Raw genomic sequence first — 18,078 nt, forward strand, 5'->3', positions numbered from 1 at the left:
AAAAATTAGAAAATCAACTGATGTAACGAAATTATCATTACAATCAATTGTGGCTTAATCCCATCAAAAACATAATTGTCAAACATACAATAAGAAAACAGTTTCTGAACATTTTTATGTGGTTACTTCTTACTATCATATTATTTGTCGACCGATTGAATTTACGTAAAAATGAGAAGAATTCAATTTGATGTGAATTCTTAAAAAATAACGTATTAAAAATTTCAAAAGAGAATTTTGCCAAAACGTTGAAAATTCGGATGGCCCGGAAGCATTGTCCGGGACGCCGGGACACGACTTCGTAATTCGGGCCATGTCCCGGATTTTTCGGGCTAGTTGGTCACACTAGGTATACCATACTAATAATAATAAATTTACACTACCGAGATGGGGTGGCAACCACCCACATGGTAAAAGCGCCTTTCGGAATCATATAGAGTTCGATCCTTGGACTATCCACTACTTATTCTCAAATTTTCAAGCAAATCGATGAATTCTGTAAAAATTGCGAGGTGAAAAGCTTCGGTTCCTGGCCTATTATATTAGAATAGATGTAGGTTGAATGCTCGAATAAAAATTAGATAATATATATATATATATATATATATATATATATATATATATATATATATATATATATATAACATAAGTATTTACATTTCAGTGTTTTACTTAAAAAAATTCAAATATGAAATATATTTTCTTGTTTTTGGTTGCCGCTGCAGCGGTTGTGAATTCACAATATAATCAACCTATCAAAGCTAATTGCCTTATAAGACGCTTGAAAGGTAGTTTTTTTTATTATCTACAAAAATTTTTGATTTTTTTTTTAATTAAAACTATTTATTTATATACTTTTGGTTTACTACATATTTTGGGTAAATGTGTAAAACTAAAATCTTATATTGATGCTCTCTGAACCAAGTGAAAGAAAAGACGGCTCTTGTTTCGTTTTACAACGAAAATATTATTTATTTATAAAATCTTATTCTTTAAAGAACACCTTCCGTTAGATAGACAAAATGTCTCCCAGAATTAATTTTTTTTTATTTTTAATATGGTCTATGTGATCAAAAAATAAGGCTCATTGTAATTTTAACCAGCCGTACCCCGTCCCCTTTTTCCTACTCTCAAAAACGTAATTTTTTCGTTTTTAGGTAAGACGCAATCAACTTGTTGTTTATTTCGGTTATGACTGCGGATACTAAATCCATTGACCAATTTTACTATTTCTTATTTTATTTTTTCGTACCTTATCTTAAAACTAATACTAATATTATTCTCTAATAAACAATTCTTTTTTTTTATAATTTTTTAAATTAATTTTTTTTCTAAGTAATGTTCTCAGAGTTCCACAGCAAAAACAGCAACATTCTTCTTTAGCCCTCTACTTAATTCGAAAGCTTTTTACTATGGACTGTCCAAGTTCGTCATTCATTTTTATCGACATATTTTTTATTATTTTTGTTTTATTTTTTTATTATATTTTTTGTTCTTTCTTTTTTTCTTTTTCTTTCTTTTAATATACAGGGTGTCCAGAAACTCTACCGACTAACGAAGACAGGAGATTTTAACCCAATTCACTTAGTCCGAAAATGCTTCCTAAGGGAGCTAGAGCTCTTTGAAGATGGCGTCTTGTAATTAGATTTTCTTAAATACCTCCAGAACGCTTCTATTTAGAAAAACGAAAATTGGTACACGTATTTATATTCAAGATATAAATCTAATCCATCCATTGCAAATTTCTAGTACCGATCATAGGCATCCGTTTTGGGTAGGGCAACGGTTATTTTATCGCATAACTTTTTTATCTTTAACTTTTATGCATTTCTGATACTGCATTATTAAATTGTGAAGTATTCTAGTACTAAAAGGTACTCTTGTTTTAAATCGGTAGGACACACCGTTTTCTAGAAAAATCGATTTGAAAATTTTTCGCTTTTTGAATTAAAAAAAAATTTCAAAAAAAAACTGTTTAGAAAGACGAAAACTGGTACATTTATTTATATTCCAGAGATAAATCGATTTCATTAATTGCGAATTTTTAGTACTGGTCATAGGCGTCCGTTTTGGGTAGGTCAACAGTAATTTGTTAGCATAACTTTTTTGTCTTGAATTTTTGAGCATTTTTGACACTAGATTATTAAATTATGAGGTATTCGAGTACTAAAAGTTACTCTTACTTTATGTTGGTAAAATACTTCCTTTTTTGTTGAAAAGTTCTTTCAATTTTTTTTCAAATTCCAATACGAAAAATATTCAAATCGATTTTTCTAGAAAACGGTGTGTCCTACCGACTTAAAGCAAGAGTACCTTGTAGTACTAGAATACCTCACAATTTAATAATCCGGTGTCAAAAATGCATAAAAGTTAAGGACAAAAAAGTTATGCGATAAAATACCCGTTGCTCTACCCAAAACGGACGCCTATGACCGGTACTAGAAATTTGCAATGGATGAAATCGATTCATCTCTGAAAAGTAGATAAGCATACCAATTTTCGTTTTTCTAAATAGAAGCGTTCTGGAGGTATTTAAGAAAAACTAATTTCATGACGCCATCTTCAAAGAGCTCTAGCTCCCTTAAGAAGCATTTTCGGACTAGGTGAATTGGGTTAAATTGCCTTAAAATTATCTGAGGAATTTCCTGTCTTCGTTTGTCGGTAGAGTTTCTGGACACCCTGTATAACAATTTACAAGAAATAGTTACTCTATATTTTACAATTACAATTTAAGATTGATATCTAAAATATATCTATACAATAGTCGGTATACCAATTCATTGTTTTCTAATGTTAATAAATAGTTTAAATTAATAGGATAGTGGAAATCAGTCACAGAATACAGTGAATTTAAAAACATATTACCGTTATTAGAAATAAGAGAACAGGTCAAAATTTTGTGTTGCAGGTTACCCAACTGACCACAAATACATTGTGGACTATCAGCTAGATTAAGTTTAAATATATATGATGGTGTAAAACAGTGGTTAAATCTCATGCTGCATATGGTTCTTGTCATATCCTTTGTCGACTCCATTTTAGAAAACCAAGGTTTATCTGTTATGTAGTTTCTAATTGATCTGTAATGGATCTGACAAAATTCTTAGTATTTGAGTTATTTGCGAAAAACCGTCTAAGAGTGTGGTTATTTTGTTGAAAAAATGAACATATTCACTACCAAATAACTCGAAAAGTATTGACTTAGTGAAAAAACTCTATAGAACAAAAGTTACTTAAAATTAGCCAGTTTATCCATTTCCTGACTTTCTTTGGACGAATATTTTTTCATCCCCAAAAGGGGGTGAAAACCACCCCCAGGGCAAAAGCACATATCGGCACAATATCACTTTTTTTCTTTGACTTGTTAGCTATGTGTATGCCAAATTTCATGTCAATCCAAGCGGTTCTTTAAAATTTAGAGGTTTTGCAATATTTTACCGTTAAAGAACGGACTATTGTATCTGTATCTATGTATTAAATTTACTTAATTTTATTAACTAGAGGGTTTATTGGGTTGAATTTGTCTGTCCATAATTTAAGTTTCATGTCAGCTAATATATTTTATGTTTCAACATTTTTTTTTTACTTTGGGGGGAATTTCCCTATATTCATAACCCTCGTGATCCGTAACTGATTCTTCCGAAAAATTGTAGGAAATCGCAATTGCAACAGTTTCACCCCTTACACTTTTTGTCGGAAAGTTGAAAATGGCGGAGATATAAAACAAAAACAGTTGCTATAAAACCAATCATGCTTGAGCCTTTGCCGCATACGTACTACCTTAAATATTGATGTTAGCAAAAGAATGAAAGAAATTTAAATTGTATAAAATTTATTTCTCCTTATTTTTCTATATGTGTGTTTTTGTCGTAAAACTAATAATAAACGAGATATTTCAATAATTATGCTCCAACTGTTACTATTGCTCCCCATAACTCAGAAAATATCGACCGCATGAAAAAAAAATCGTAATAAAAGGAATTATATAAAATCATATTTTCAACAATTTCAGTTGTAACAATTTTTGTCGAAAAGTTGAAAATGGCAGAGATATAGAGCAAAAACGGTTTGAGTTCAAGATCAAGATGGCGTCTAACGCAACGGCGGAATTCAGTCGAGATCTTAAATTTATACTACTATTTATACCCCCTGAAGATTAGAAAAAAAAATAACATTTGGGGCAGCTTGGCATGCAAGGTTTGGCCTGTTATTCGTCTAACCCGACTAGACTATCTATACTCTGTCCTGTCAACAAAACTGAATCCGAAAGTAGGTTAGGATATTTTGGTCAAGATCTAACCAACACTTGACTGACTCAAACTTCGAGTTAAAAATTTTGTCGGTTAACCACTACCCAGCCGTTGATCTTATATTGTGAATCATATATTGTGAAACAATTGTCAAAAATGAATTTTTTGAAATGTCACTTATAAGTGTTAAATTTGTAAAAATTATTGTAAAAATAGATAAAACACATTAAAAATAATGATAATTATCATAGAAAACGAAGTCCCACCAGAGGAGTCCCATAGGAAACGTTTTGCAATCATTTCTTGAGTTTTATGAGAAATTTTCGTAGGTCCGAAAAACAACATGTAATAGTAACTGAATTAGTGAGAAGAGGAGCCCAAATTTCGAGACAGATGAACGAAAAAAAAACTTTATTTGATTCCTTTTTGTAAATTTTAAAATTAATTGTCCTTCACATAACATTTCGAACATTTGTACTTCTGGTAGTGGTCTTTTCGGGCCGCTGATCACAGTTTAAAGAAGCAGAAGAAGAAAAAGAAGATTATTAAGATTCTTGACAAGTGACGTCCGCGCATCACTGTTTTTTTTTTATTTTTATCGCACAAGACATGGGTGGGTTCAAAAGAATCAAAGGGGGGAGCGTACAAATATTCGAAATGTAAGATAGGACAATTATGATTGTCCCTCCTTAACAGGTAAGTCAACCAATCAATTAATTAGTGTTGTTTAAGACAATCAAAATTGAACCCTCACGCACAAGTTGTACGTACAACTTCAGTGAGTAACTGAGTTTATTATATGTATAAATTATTTGCTAAGAATAAACTCCATTATTATTATATTATTATTATTATTATTATATATTTTAGGTTAACTACTGGTTATCTCTTAACCACAAATTAACTTTACTTTGTGAAACCGGCCGTTAAAAGTCAAACACTGAAATTTAAAGCAAAATGTTTTATATACCAAATACAAACAAGCAGCTGACATTTGATATCTAAGTGTCACCATTCTCTTTGCCTTGTCCCTATGCGGGAACGGCTTCCCTAATTGCATTTCTCCACACAATTTTATCTTGGGTCATATTAATATTAATCCCCTTTACCGACGTGTCCCGCCCAATCGGTTCCCCCCAGGTCTTCTTTGGTCTTCCTCTCGTACTTCTTTCAGGAATCTGCACTTCCGCAACTCTTCATATTGGGTGATTAACGTCTCGACGTTGAACATGACCAAACCATCTCAACCTATGGTCTCTCATTTTGGCATCAATAATTGGTGTCAAACCTAGACTTCTCCTAACATACTCAGTTCTAATTTTATCCTTTTTTGTCACTCCACTTATCCATCTAAGCATTCTCATCTCCGCCACATGCATTCATTGTTCCTCTTTCTTTTTCACTGCCCAACATTCAGTTCCATACATCATAGCCGGTCTTATTGCTGTTTTATAGGATTTTTCCTTCAGCTTCATTGGAATTTTTCTGTCACATAACACAGCACTCGCTTCCTTCTATTTCATCAATCCAGCCCTAATTCTACTGCATGAATCTCCATCTATTTTTCCATTACTCTGTAATACCGATCCTAGGTACTTAAAACTATTGCTTTTCACAATCATTTCACCATCCAAAGATACCATTCCATTTGTAGCAACTCCATCTTCTGAACATTCCAAATACATACTCTGTTTTTGTCGTACTAAGTTTTAAACCTTTTTCTTCCAGAGCTTGTCTCCACTGTTCCAGTTTTTGTTCTAAGTCTCTTTCACTATTTGCTACTTACACTACACCATTAGCATATCTACATTAAGCACAATGGAATGTTATCTGGTCCAGAATGTAGTTTCGCCGTTATCCGGCCCAGAACTAATGAGAATAAATAAGGACTGCAATCCTACTTTCACATGAAAATTATCAGTCTCTCCCACACCTGTCCTAACACTAGTCGTTACTCCCTCATACATATCTCTAACAATCTTTACATATTCACCCGGGACTCCTTTCTTATTTATTGAGTGCCCAGCACAGAATCTCTCGAGGAACTCTGTCATATGCTTTCTCAAGATCGATTGATATCATATGTGCGTTTGTTTCTCTATTTCTGTATTTTTCCATCAATTGCCTTATAATGAAAATTTCATCTGTTGTTGATCTCCCCTGCATTAAGCCAACTTGATTATCGGATATTTCGTTTTCTTCACGTATCCGTCTATCAATTACTCTCTCCCATGTTTTCATGGTGTGACTAAGTAGTTTTATAGCCCTGTAGTTTGTAAATTGTTGTATATATTCCCCTAGGTTTTTGTAGACATGTACTAATATACTGCTTCTCCATTCGTCTGGTATTTGTCCAACTTCCATAATTCTATTAATATTTAATAATTATATAAATTTAATATTTTTTTTTATTTAGAAAAAACCGCATTAACCACGAAGGTCATTAGCGGGGTAACGAGAATACAATATTAATGGGTGTACAAAGTATGAAATTAGTTACAATATATCTTACTTGCTAAGTTATGTTTGTTAAGGAATTGGTAAAGAGGTTTACAGTAGCTTTGATGGATTAAGAATGTTTTTATATTGTTTGAATAACCAGATATCGATTGTTTGCAAGAGTCGAATTTATCACATTCTATTAGCACGTGTTATTAATATTAGTATATTACACTTTCTCATGAGTAAATGTAGTAGTGTTCTAACCGAAGATGAGATAGGATCACTTAATGCGATTTGTTGAGTGAATGTGGATTCCATGGACCAGTATATTCTTTTATCTATCTTAATTTGCTTGTAGACGTTTTCCATTTTTGTATTAAGTCGAGTGTATTTATTAGGTCTCTTGAGATAGGTTTGAGATGTCAAATTGGGCTTGTCTTAATTCTTCTTGAAATTGATCTAATAATTTGTTTTTAAGTTTTGTGACACGAGTTTTTAGCTTTTTAGTGTTTGCGTGGGAACATAGTTCTTCTAACATTTCTATTAATTTTGGAATATCTTCTGTGAAGTCTTCAGCAAGACTAAGAACATCCCTTGCTCTGCGTGTATTTTCTAGGAGCTGTTTGAACTGATGGCTGTTGATTATGAGGGGAGGAGAGTGGGAGTCGATATAGTTTATAATGGGTTCAGTGAGTTCTATTTCTTGATCTGATGTATTAGATTTGGGCTTTTTGTTTTTACGAAGGACTGTTGTGGGAAGAGAGAAGGTAGAAGTATTGGGTGGCGCTTGTTCTTCTGGAGTAGCTGGAGACATATCTTCAGCTGTTCGTTTTGTTGCGGAGAAGGTTGTTGAATTAGAAGTTTTATCCGCGGTTGGGATATTTGCAGATTGAACAGTGCGATCCGGATATGTTGCCAGAGTTGAATTTGTTGAATTAGAAGTTTTATCGGCGGTTGGGGTATTTGCAGATTGAACAGTGCTATCTGAATTTGTTGCCAGAGTGGGTGTGATTAAAGTAATATTGGCGTTATTTGGACAATGTTCTACTAATAAGGAATTTTCGGGTAGAATATTATTTATTGTAGAGTCATTAGAATATGTTTCGGCAGGTTGAGACTTTGGCGAGATCTGAATATTTTGTGTGGGTTGTGGTGATTGTTGGATATTTGGGTTAATATTGCCGGAAGGGCATTAGGATGCAAAATGTCCCGACAGTTGGCAAGTGAAGCAGCGTTGACTGTCTAGGGATAAAAAGATTCGATATTATAGATTCTCATGCGTTATTTCCAAGAATTCGGGTATGATGTTATCTGGGGAAGAAGAAATATGCACCTGTCTTCTAAAGCTAAGTATGTGTTGATATTCCGGATTTGATGCCCCTATTCTAAGATAGTTTATTGGAGATACTAATTTTAATCCAATATTTTCCAATAAGGTTACAAAAGATTCATGTGGGATCGTTGGGTCTACATTCGATAGTACTAGTCTGTCCGCTGGTGAAATTAGACGTCTTCCTTTGATAATTTCATTATTTACAACAATTTCACCATGTTTACTTAAGAACTCATCAACTAGTGATTTATTTGTTAGATAAATACATATTCTGTTGTGTGAGATTCTGCTACAGAAAATAATATTATTTGGTTTGACCAGAGGTCCCAATTGGAGAAGATAATCTTGAAGTTTTGCACCCTGGATAGAGCTGAAGATAATTGCTTGATCCTTGCGTGGATACTTGTAGATATTTTGGGAGACAGTGCTTGCATAAGATGCGTTGGAGGTACTCATATCATTAAAATTGGAATTATCAGTATTCTCTTGTAGGTGGATGTTGGTGAAAGAAGATTGGTTTTTAGATGTTGGCTGTGACATTATATTTGTAATAGTAAAATTTGTTAAGTTATTCTGTTCTATATAATTAGTGTCCAAAACATATTTCTAAGGCCGACCCTGCCTTTTTGTTGAAGTTCACTAATCACCGATCCAGTTTTTTACGTTAGGTAATTAAACATTTAGCAGAGTGGATTTGATTTTTAACCTCAAACTCGGATTAATAATGGTCCCTTAGATGCCCTTAGATGCAGAGATTATTAAAAATTTTACTCACAGAATAATTCTTGATGTTTTGTATCAGTAAACCTTTAAAACTAAACTATTAAACGGCTTTAATTTTGCGATACTTTGGCTTAAGTCGTTGGTAAATTGTATACGTGTGTTTACAAACAGGTCTCACAAACAAGTCCAAATTTAATATTTAATAATTAATATTTATATGTATAAAATAATATTTAATGTCTAACAGTCTAAGATCCGAATTTAGATCGATCTGTATCCATCTGCTTGCCGAATAAAACATTTTTTTTATGAAATTTCATACATAGACAAATATTTCTAGCATGGATTACCTATCACAATCGTGTCATAGCTATCCTTAAGGGGTGGCCGTAGGGGTTGAGATCAATATTTCAATCACATTGTTTTCTTCTTCAAGTGCCATCTCCGCGGCGGAGGTCGGCAATCATCATAGCTATTCGTACTTTAGAGATGGCTGCTCTGAAAAGTTCACTTGATGTACATCCGTACCACTCTCTCAGGTTGCGCAGCCACGACATTCTGCGTCTCCCTATGCTTCTCCTTCCTTGAATCTTTCCCTGCATAATCAATTGGAGCAAGCTGTATCTCTCTCCACGTGTAATATGTCCGAGATATTCCAATTTTCTTGTTTTGATGGTATTTAGGATTTCCATTTCTTTATTCATCTTTCTCAGAACCTCTTTGTTTGTAACGTGTTCTGTCCACGATATTTTCAGAATTCTTCTGTACACCCACAGCTTGAATGATTCTAGTTTTTTCATTGATGCAGCATTCAAGGTCCAAGCTTCCATTCCATAAAACAGAGTCGAGAAAACGTAGCACCTAGCCAACCTAACTCTTAGCTCCAACTTCAAATCTCTTGTGCAGAGCATTGTTTTAAAGTATGGTAAAATTATTTTATTTTTAAATTAAATAAACATATTAAGTACAATTCGTAGATTATTCCAGAAAAAAAGCAAGGAAAAATATTGAAAAATAAGCCAACGGTTGCAAATAATTTTTAAAGACACCTCAAAAAACAATGGATTTTGCGGTGGACTTATGAGAACTCATCATTCGATAATGGTAAACAATAGATTCAAAAAGATTTTATTAACTTATGAGTTTCTCTAGGTAACGCAGTCGAGTTTTTTTAGTTTTATCGAATTTTGGCTTTTTATATATCTCAGAAATCAAAACAACGATTTATTTTTGCAAAAAGGAGAAAATCAACCTATTTATTATTGCACAACAAAAATAAGCACAAAACAAAAAATATCTCGACAGCATTACCTCAAGGAAAGTCTAAAGAAAATATATACTGTTGTAGAATTGTTTTTTTGTAAAGAAATTCAGAAAAAATTTAATTTATATCAACGACCATGAAATGATAGTTTTTCATCACCCTGTATTTTCATCACCAAAATTGTTTAGAATTTAGTTTTGCTATTAAGCAAGTGTTTCGGGAAAAAGTGAAACGACTAATAAGTGATTCGACGAAATGCACGGGACATGAACAATCGATTCGGTGATTAGAAAGTGGACGTCGTTGACGAAAACAAAGACGGCTTTAATATCCTTTCCGGGAAGGTTTAACGTAGTATACAAATTGTATGAGGTTTAGATGTTAAAGTAGAAAGTAGGAAAAAACTAGTTATGATATCTTTTGAAATATGACAAATTGGGAAAGTTCTGTGGAAAAATATTTGTTTCAGAAGAAATGGGTTTGAATTGTTTTGAGAGAGGCGTGTTTTGTGATTGAGTGGGGAAGATGAGGTAGAAGGGGAAGAAAATTAGGAGTAAAGGCTGTATGACACTATGCATTTTCTTATATCATTTCTAATATCGTTTCTGATATGTCAAAAAAATGCATAGTGTCATACACAGATACAAGAAACGATATCCGAAACGATACAAGAATTTGTGCCAGGCACAGAATCTTGTACAAGAACTGCGCCAATTTCTGCGCAAAGAGAAAAACGTTAACCTGCTGGTAACACATCTAAAATCTAAATGATGTCATAATGGCGGCTGAAAATCGGACCATATGATTTATGTCTTGATGAATTTATTTGTGTTTTTGTAGGTATTATTTATAAATATTTTATTGATACTTAATATACCGTTTGGTATGGACTACTGTTCTACTAATAACCATATATTTAGCTCCTAATAAAGTTCAAACTATGTATAACCAAAACTTTGGGTTTCATATTGCATAATTTTTTAATAGAGAAAAATACAATAGTTCCAATTTGGATCAAACTGAAGATAATTATAATGCAAATATTTTAGCACAAATATCAAAACAAAATAAAAAACACAAATAATCAACAGTCAACGTAAAAATTCTAGTTATTATAACATTAAAATATTTGTTTTTAAAAGTTTATAAATTTTATAAAATCCTTAAAATCAGCTGTAGACGCAGTACTACCATACACCATACCAATGTAACGTGACAGGGTGACAAACAAAGTTTCGACTTCGACCAATCACGTGCCGAATTTCATACAGTTTTCGATACAAGAACTTGCATAGTGTCATACAGGGCACAAATGTACGTACAAGAAATGATACAAGAAAATGTATACAAGAAACGATATCAGAAACGATATTAGAAATGATACAAGAAAATGCATAGTGTCATACAGCCATAAGAATTTGGCGAGAGACGAGAGGGCACTGTGCAATTGACATCGGTGGAAGGCAGTGCAGTCCAGTGTTTGTTTTAAAAAAGTTGAGTAATCAGTGTGAGTGTGTGTAATCGGCCTTTGCGAACAGAATCAAGTTGAAACCAAATTGTCGACCGGTTGAAGAGTCAATTTTCCTGGTCCGAGGGAGCTTCCTTTGTTTTGTCTAGAACGAGTAGCTGATTAATATCTTTTTGCACAAGATATTGAACAAGGAAAACTGAGTAACAGAATTCGAGCAAATCCTGTATGAATTTTTTGAAGCAGTCGTGACGAGAGGGACTTTTTCGCAACATGCAGAGAGTACGTGTTTGGAAGAATCAAGGACGGCGCAATCCAGAGAACGAGGCAGTGAATAAACAAAAAGGTCAGTCAAATTATTTGTCGGAATGTAGAAAATTTGTTTATATCAAACCCATATTTGTTTATTGAACTTTTCTTTAGGCAGTTAGTCATTTAAAATTTAAGAAATCAAGTCAAAAGATGAAAAGTAAATTATATTAAATTTAGTATGAGTAAATAATAAATTAATTAAATAAATTTTTTGTCAAAACGAGGAGATATCAGAGTTAGAGTTTAATTGATTAAGTAAGAAATTGTTGCAACAAAGTTTAAATTTAATAATTTTTGAATCACATGTACACGGCTTATTTGATAAAAACAATAGATTACATTTATATGATATTGAGTGTTTTCAATTTCTTGTTTCCACCCTGGAAGAAGTAAGCAATCAGAAATATTAGAAGCCACAGATCACAGGTATTGTATACTGTATACAATACAAAATTAGCCCTGAGAATAAAATTGATTGGAAAATTTAATTTGAATTTAGTTTTTGTTTTACATAGGTAGTAAATAAAATAATTGAATAATTAACTAAAGTAAGAATTTGCTAATCAATCTAATTAAATAGATATAATAGAGCATAACAATATACAATTCCAGGTGCGTAGGTCAAGTAATTTTTGAGTTACAATATCTACAGCCTTTAAAAAAGGCAGTTTTGAGGAAAAAGCGTTTAAAATATTGTCAACTTTTATTTTCAATTTCCTTTTTGTCTCTCAAGTAGTAAAATGATGCACACCTTATTTTTGAATCGCGGAGTAATTTAAAAAACGAAAATAAGAACAGCTGTTGACCGTTGTTAATTACGTTCAAGCGTGCTGGCGCGAACCTGCTGCAAAGTGAGTAGAAGGTAGGGATATTCAACACTATCTCCCTACTTCCCTACCTTCGACTCGCTTTGCAGCAAGTTCGCGCCAGCGCGCTTAAGCATAGTGAGAAACGGTGAACAGCTGTTCTCATTTTCATTTGTAAATTACTCCGTGATTCAAGAACATATTCCGGTGTGCATAACTTTACGATTTGACAGGCAAAAAAGAAATTGAAAATAAAAGTTGACAATACTTTCAACGCGTTTCTCTCAAAACTGCTTTTTCAAAGGATGTAGACATTGTAACTCAAAAACTACATGACCAACTTACCGGGAATTTTGTATATATTTCCTTTAGACGTTCTTTGAGGTAACGCTGTTGAGATATTTTTTATTTTATGCATATTTTTTGTCTAACGATAAATAGGTTGATTTTCACCCGTTTTTGCAAAACAAATTTCCTTGTTTTGATTTCTGAGTGTTATTAAAAATCCAAAATTCGATCAAACTAAAAAAACTTGACAGTGTTGCCTAAATAAACTCATAAGCTAATAAAATCTTTTTGAATTTTTTGTTTACCATTATCCAATGATGAGTTCTCATGAGTGCACCGCAAAATCCATTGTTTTTTGAGGTGTCTTTAAAGATTTGCCACCGTTAGCTTATTTTTCAATATTTTTCCTTGAATTTTTTCCAGAATAATCTATAAATTGTGCTGAATATGTCCATTTAATTTCAAAATAAAATAAGTCTACCATACTTTCAAAAAAAAATGTTATTTAAATATTGATTTTAACTCCTACGGTCCCCCCTTAAGGATAGCTATGACACGATTTTGATAGGCAGCCCATGCCAGAAATATTTGTCTATGTATGAAATTTCATAAAAACTGTTTCATCCGGCAAGCAGATGGGTACAGATCAACCTATATTCGGATCTTGTACTGTATACAGGGTGATTCATTAAGAATGTCCAATCTTTGAGATGTAGATTCTAGACCTCAAAATATTAAGATTTAACCCAAATCATTTAAATAAAATGTGGCTCGTTACTGAGTTACAGGGCGTTTTATTTAAAAATTTAATAAATATTTTTACCCAGGGCATTAAAACTATTTGACATATCCTTGTCATACTTGGCAGAAAATATAGGTACTGTATATCCTACTAAATTATGATAAATAAACTTTTCTGGCTACTACCAGAGGCGTACGACAGGGGAAAGTGAATGGTTGACCCTTCCCAAATTCTACGCCACTGGCGAAATTGCTATTTTAGCACAATATTTCGATTTTCCAATACTTTCTATGTAAGTAATATATTCTTCATTCGTAACGTTAAAGTCGTTAGTTTTCGAGATATTTGAAGTTGAAAATGAAACGGCATAGCTATTTTGATTAATGTATTGTGCTCCTTCATTTTTAACTTTAAATATCTCGAAAACTAATTATTTTATCGGTACGGATGAAGATTATATTATTTGCATAGAAGGTATTGGAGAATCGAAAAATTGCAATAAAATAGTAATTCCGCCAGTGGCGTAGAATATGGGAAGGGTCAGCCATTCACTTTCCCCTGTCGTACGCCTCTGGTACTAGCCAGAAAGTTTTATTTAACATATTTTAGTAGATTGTACAGTATTTACACTATCTGATAAGTATGATGAGAATATGTCAAATACTTTTAAAATACTGGATACAAATAGGTAATATTTATGTAATAGGGATGTTTGATTTAAAAATTTAAAAATTATTTCTACACAGTACTTTAAAAGTATTTGAAATTGCCGTATCATACTTGCCAAAAAGTTTAGGTGCTGCACACCTTACTAATTCATGTTAAATAAACGTTTCTGGCTATTACCAGAGGCGTACAGGGGAAAATGAATGGTTGAACCTTCCCAAATTCTACGCCACTGATGGAATTGCCATTTCAGCATAATTTTTAGATTTTACAATACTTTCTATGCAAATAATATACTCTTCATTCGTATCGAAAAAATCCTTAGTTTTCGAGATATTTGAAGTTAAAAATGAAGGGGCACAATACATTAATCAAAATAACTGTAGTTTCATTTTCAACTTCAAATATCTCGAAAACTAATGACCTTAACGTTACGAATGAAGAGTATATTACTTACATATAAAGTATAGGAAAATCTAAATATTGTGCTAAAATAGCAATTTCGCCAGTGGCGTAGAATTTGGGAAGGGTAAACCATGCACTGTCCCCTGTCGTACGCCTCTGGTAGTAGCCAGAAACGTTTGTTTATCATAGTTTAGTAGGGTATACGGCAACTACACTTTCTGCAAAGTATGACAAGGATATGTCAAATAGTTTTAAAGTACGGGGTAAAAATGGTTATTAAATTTTTAAATAGAACACCCTGTAACGCAGTAACGAGGCACATTTTATATAAGTGATTTGGGTTAAATCTTAATATTTTGAGGTCTAGGATCTACAACTCAGAGATTGGACATTCTTAATGAATCACCCTGTATATTCCAATATCTAATAAAAATATTTTCTTATTTGTTACAGAATGTGCTGAAACCTGGGAAACATGCCGCGATAAGCCCGACTCTGATACTGCTTATTCTGTTTATACATTTAATGTCGAGCAGCTGAAATGTTTCAAAGTAGCTGCCCATCGAAATTGTGTTCCCACAAAAAATTGGTTTCTCGAATATAACGACTGTATGAATTGCGGAGGATGGTATTGTAATGGATATTATGGCCGCAAATAATGGCAGATATATCCTGCAAAATAATGTATAGCCCAGTAAATGAACGGGAAATTTGGCGATACTGTGTAATTTTCAGGGGCAACTCCGAATTGCATGAAAATTTGGATTTAGGTTCTACTTACCCTCCACTTCAAAGTTGAAATTGTGCCATTGGTTGCTTTTACTTGGGGGGTGACAGTCACCCCTTCTCGGGGGTGAAAAAACATACCTTCAAGATAAGACCGGAAATTGATAAATTGACTCATTTGAAGCAACTTTTGTTCTATACAGTTTTTTACGAAAGTCAATACTTTTCGAGTTATTTGCCATTGAAAATGTTGATTTTTCGACAAAAAAACTACGTTTTCAGACGGTTTTTCGCAAATAACTCAAAAAGTAAATATTTTATCGAAAAAAATACCCTTAGCAAAAGTGTAGCTTATAAAAAACCGAAAAATATGGTTTATCAGTAAAGTCTATCAATCAAACAAAAACAAAGTTGTAGCTCATGAAAAATACGTTCTTATTCGTCTAATTCCAAATCGAAAATTTTCAAGGTGAAATCACCGAAAAATTAAGCACTTTTCGGAAAAAAACCCATTTAAACTTTTTTAAAGTGTTTATAAAAAGCTCTGTTTTAATTGTTAACCAAAATTTTTGGCATTAAAAATAAGCGAGTTACGCTCAAAATAAAGTTGGCCCTCTTTTTTTGTAAAAAATCATGAAAATCTCGCCGTGTTTAGCTCCCCAAATGAAATTAATCGCTACCGCTTTACAAACAATTTACTTACCTATCTATTTTTTATATGATCTGTCAGTCTCACCGGTTTAAAGTGTTTATTTTTGAAAGGGTTATAATTGAGAAAGCTTGAATGGGTCACTAATCACGAGTGTATGCAAATTTTGAACAGCCATATCTTAACCAATTTTTGTCTTACGGAGAAACAAAATGAAACTAGCATATTTATAATAGCAAAACCTACATTTTTTTACTCTTTAAGATTTTTCTTACCACTAATACTTTTTAAGTTATTTTGAAAAAATGAAATTTTTCAAAAATTTTTAGAAAATTTTTTTTTACTATAAAACCAAATGTTTTTAAAAATAAGCACTTCAAACCAATCAAACTTCAGATCATATAAACAATACACATACAGTTAAAATAGATGGTAAAGCCAAACAATTAATTTCATTTAGGGTGCTAAATAGAGGAAGGTTTTCACGATTTTTTTTACCAAAAAAAAGGGCCAACTTTTTTTTCAGTGTAACTCGTTTATTTTTGATGCTGTAAACTTTTGTAAAAAACAAATAATAAGCTTTTTTTCGATACTTTAAAAATGTTAATAAGGTTTTCCCGAAAAACGCTTCTTTCTTCGGTGATTTCGCGTTGAATTATTCAATTTGGAATTAGACGAATAAGAACGTATTTTTCATGAGCTACAACTTTGCTTCTACTCAATTTGTAGACTTTACTTGTACACCATTTTTTTCGTTTTTTTATAGGCTACACTTTTGCTAAAAATATTTTTTTCGATAAAATATTTACTTTTTGAGTTATGTGGGAAAAACGATCTGAAAACGTAGTTTTTTTGTCGAAAAATCAACATTTTAAATCGCGAATAACTCGAAAAGTATTGACTTACGTAAAAAACTTTATAGAACAAAAGGTACTTAAAATAAGTCAATTTATCTATTTCCGGCCTTATTTTAAACACGCGTTTTTCACCCCCCGAGAAGGGGTAAATGTCACCCCCCAAGTAAAAGCAACCAACGGCACAAATTCAACTTTGAAGTGGAGGGTAAGTAGGACCTAAATCCAAATTTTCATGCAATTCGGAGTTGCCCCTGGAAATTACACTCCAAAACGGTCATTTATTGGGCTAGTATTGCTTTTCGTACATTTTACGTTACATTTGACTTTTTGATTTCCATTACAGAAATGTTTCCTTAAATAAAAATAACCAAATTATTATGTTTCATTATTAATAGACTATTGATTATGTTCAAAATACGAGAGCTAATGAATAAATTTAAATGGGTGCGTTTTTGAGAAAGGGGTGAATTAGGGTGAGTTCTATGAACTTTTGGTACAAAGACCTCTACAGGAAAACTATTCCAGGTTAAATTTACTATCAATATGTCACATTTTAAATTCAAAAATATTTTTTTTACAAAATTATATTCAAAACAAAAGCAAGAAAAAACACGAAACAAAGTAATCTTGTTTTTGCCCCATATTTCTTTTCCACGGGGATATAGGTATAGCCACTGTGTTAGGGAAAAGTAACTGCCATCCTTTTTCTTTAAAACTGAGTTTGGTAAAAGTCTCTAGGACTTATAGTTTCCGAAATAGGATTTTTCAAATTTCGCAGCTCACAGCATTTTTGGGCCATTTTCCCCATTATTTCGCAAACATTGTTTTGTAACTTTTTTTACGCATTTCTAGGTATATGTAATGGTACACTTATTCGATACAGAAGTCAATTACCTTTAAAATGGTCTATTCGCGGTGTGCAAGTACTTGGAAGGGGAAACGAGAAACGACCCTGCGCGAGTCGCGGAGAAATATTGCAACTATCTTAAATAATTCATATTGTCAATTGAAACTGTCAAATTGACGTATATTTCATACCGTCTGTCAATGAAGCAGAAAAATTATATATTGCTCCAAAATATTGATATGATATGCAATTATTATATAAAGGTAAATTTAATTAATTTTATTTTGCTTGCAGTACTGC

General features: G+C 32.5%; 1 protein-coding gene across 1 annotated transcript; it reads left to right on the top strand.

Annotated features, from left to right (window-relative positions):
• Positions 1-634: 634 nt before the first annotated feature.
• On the top strand, positions 635-17,306 carry LOC126881710 (uncharacterized). The gene is made up of 2 exons (XM_050646130.1): positions 635-788; positions 15,153-17,306. Exons 1-2 carry the CDS (start codon positions 689-691, stop codon positions 15,356-15,358), a joined length of 306 nt encoding a protein of 101 aa, XP_050502087.1. The 5' UTR covers positions 635-688; the 3' UTR covers positions 15,359-17,306.
• The last annotated feature ends 772 nt before the right edge of the window (positions 17,307-18,078 follow it).

This window comes from Diabrotica virgifera, chromosome 3, assembly GCF_917563875.1.
Source record: "Diabrotica virgifera virgifera chromosome 3, PGI_DIABVI_V3a".
NCBI classification, from domain to species: Eukaryota; Metazoa; Arthropoda; class Insecta; order Coleoptera; family Chrysomelidae; genus Diabrotica; species Diabrotica virgifera.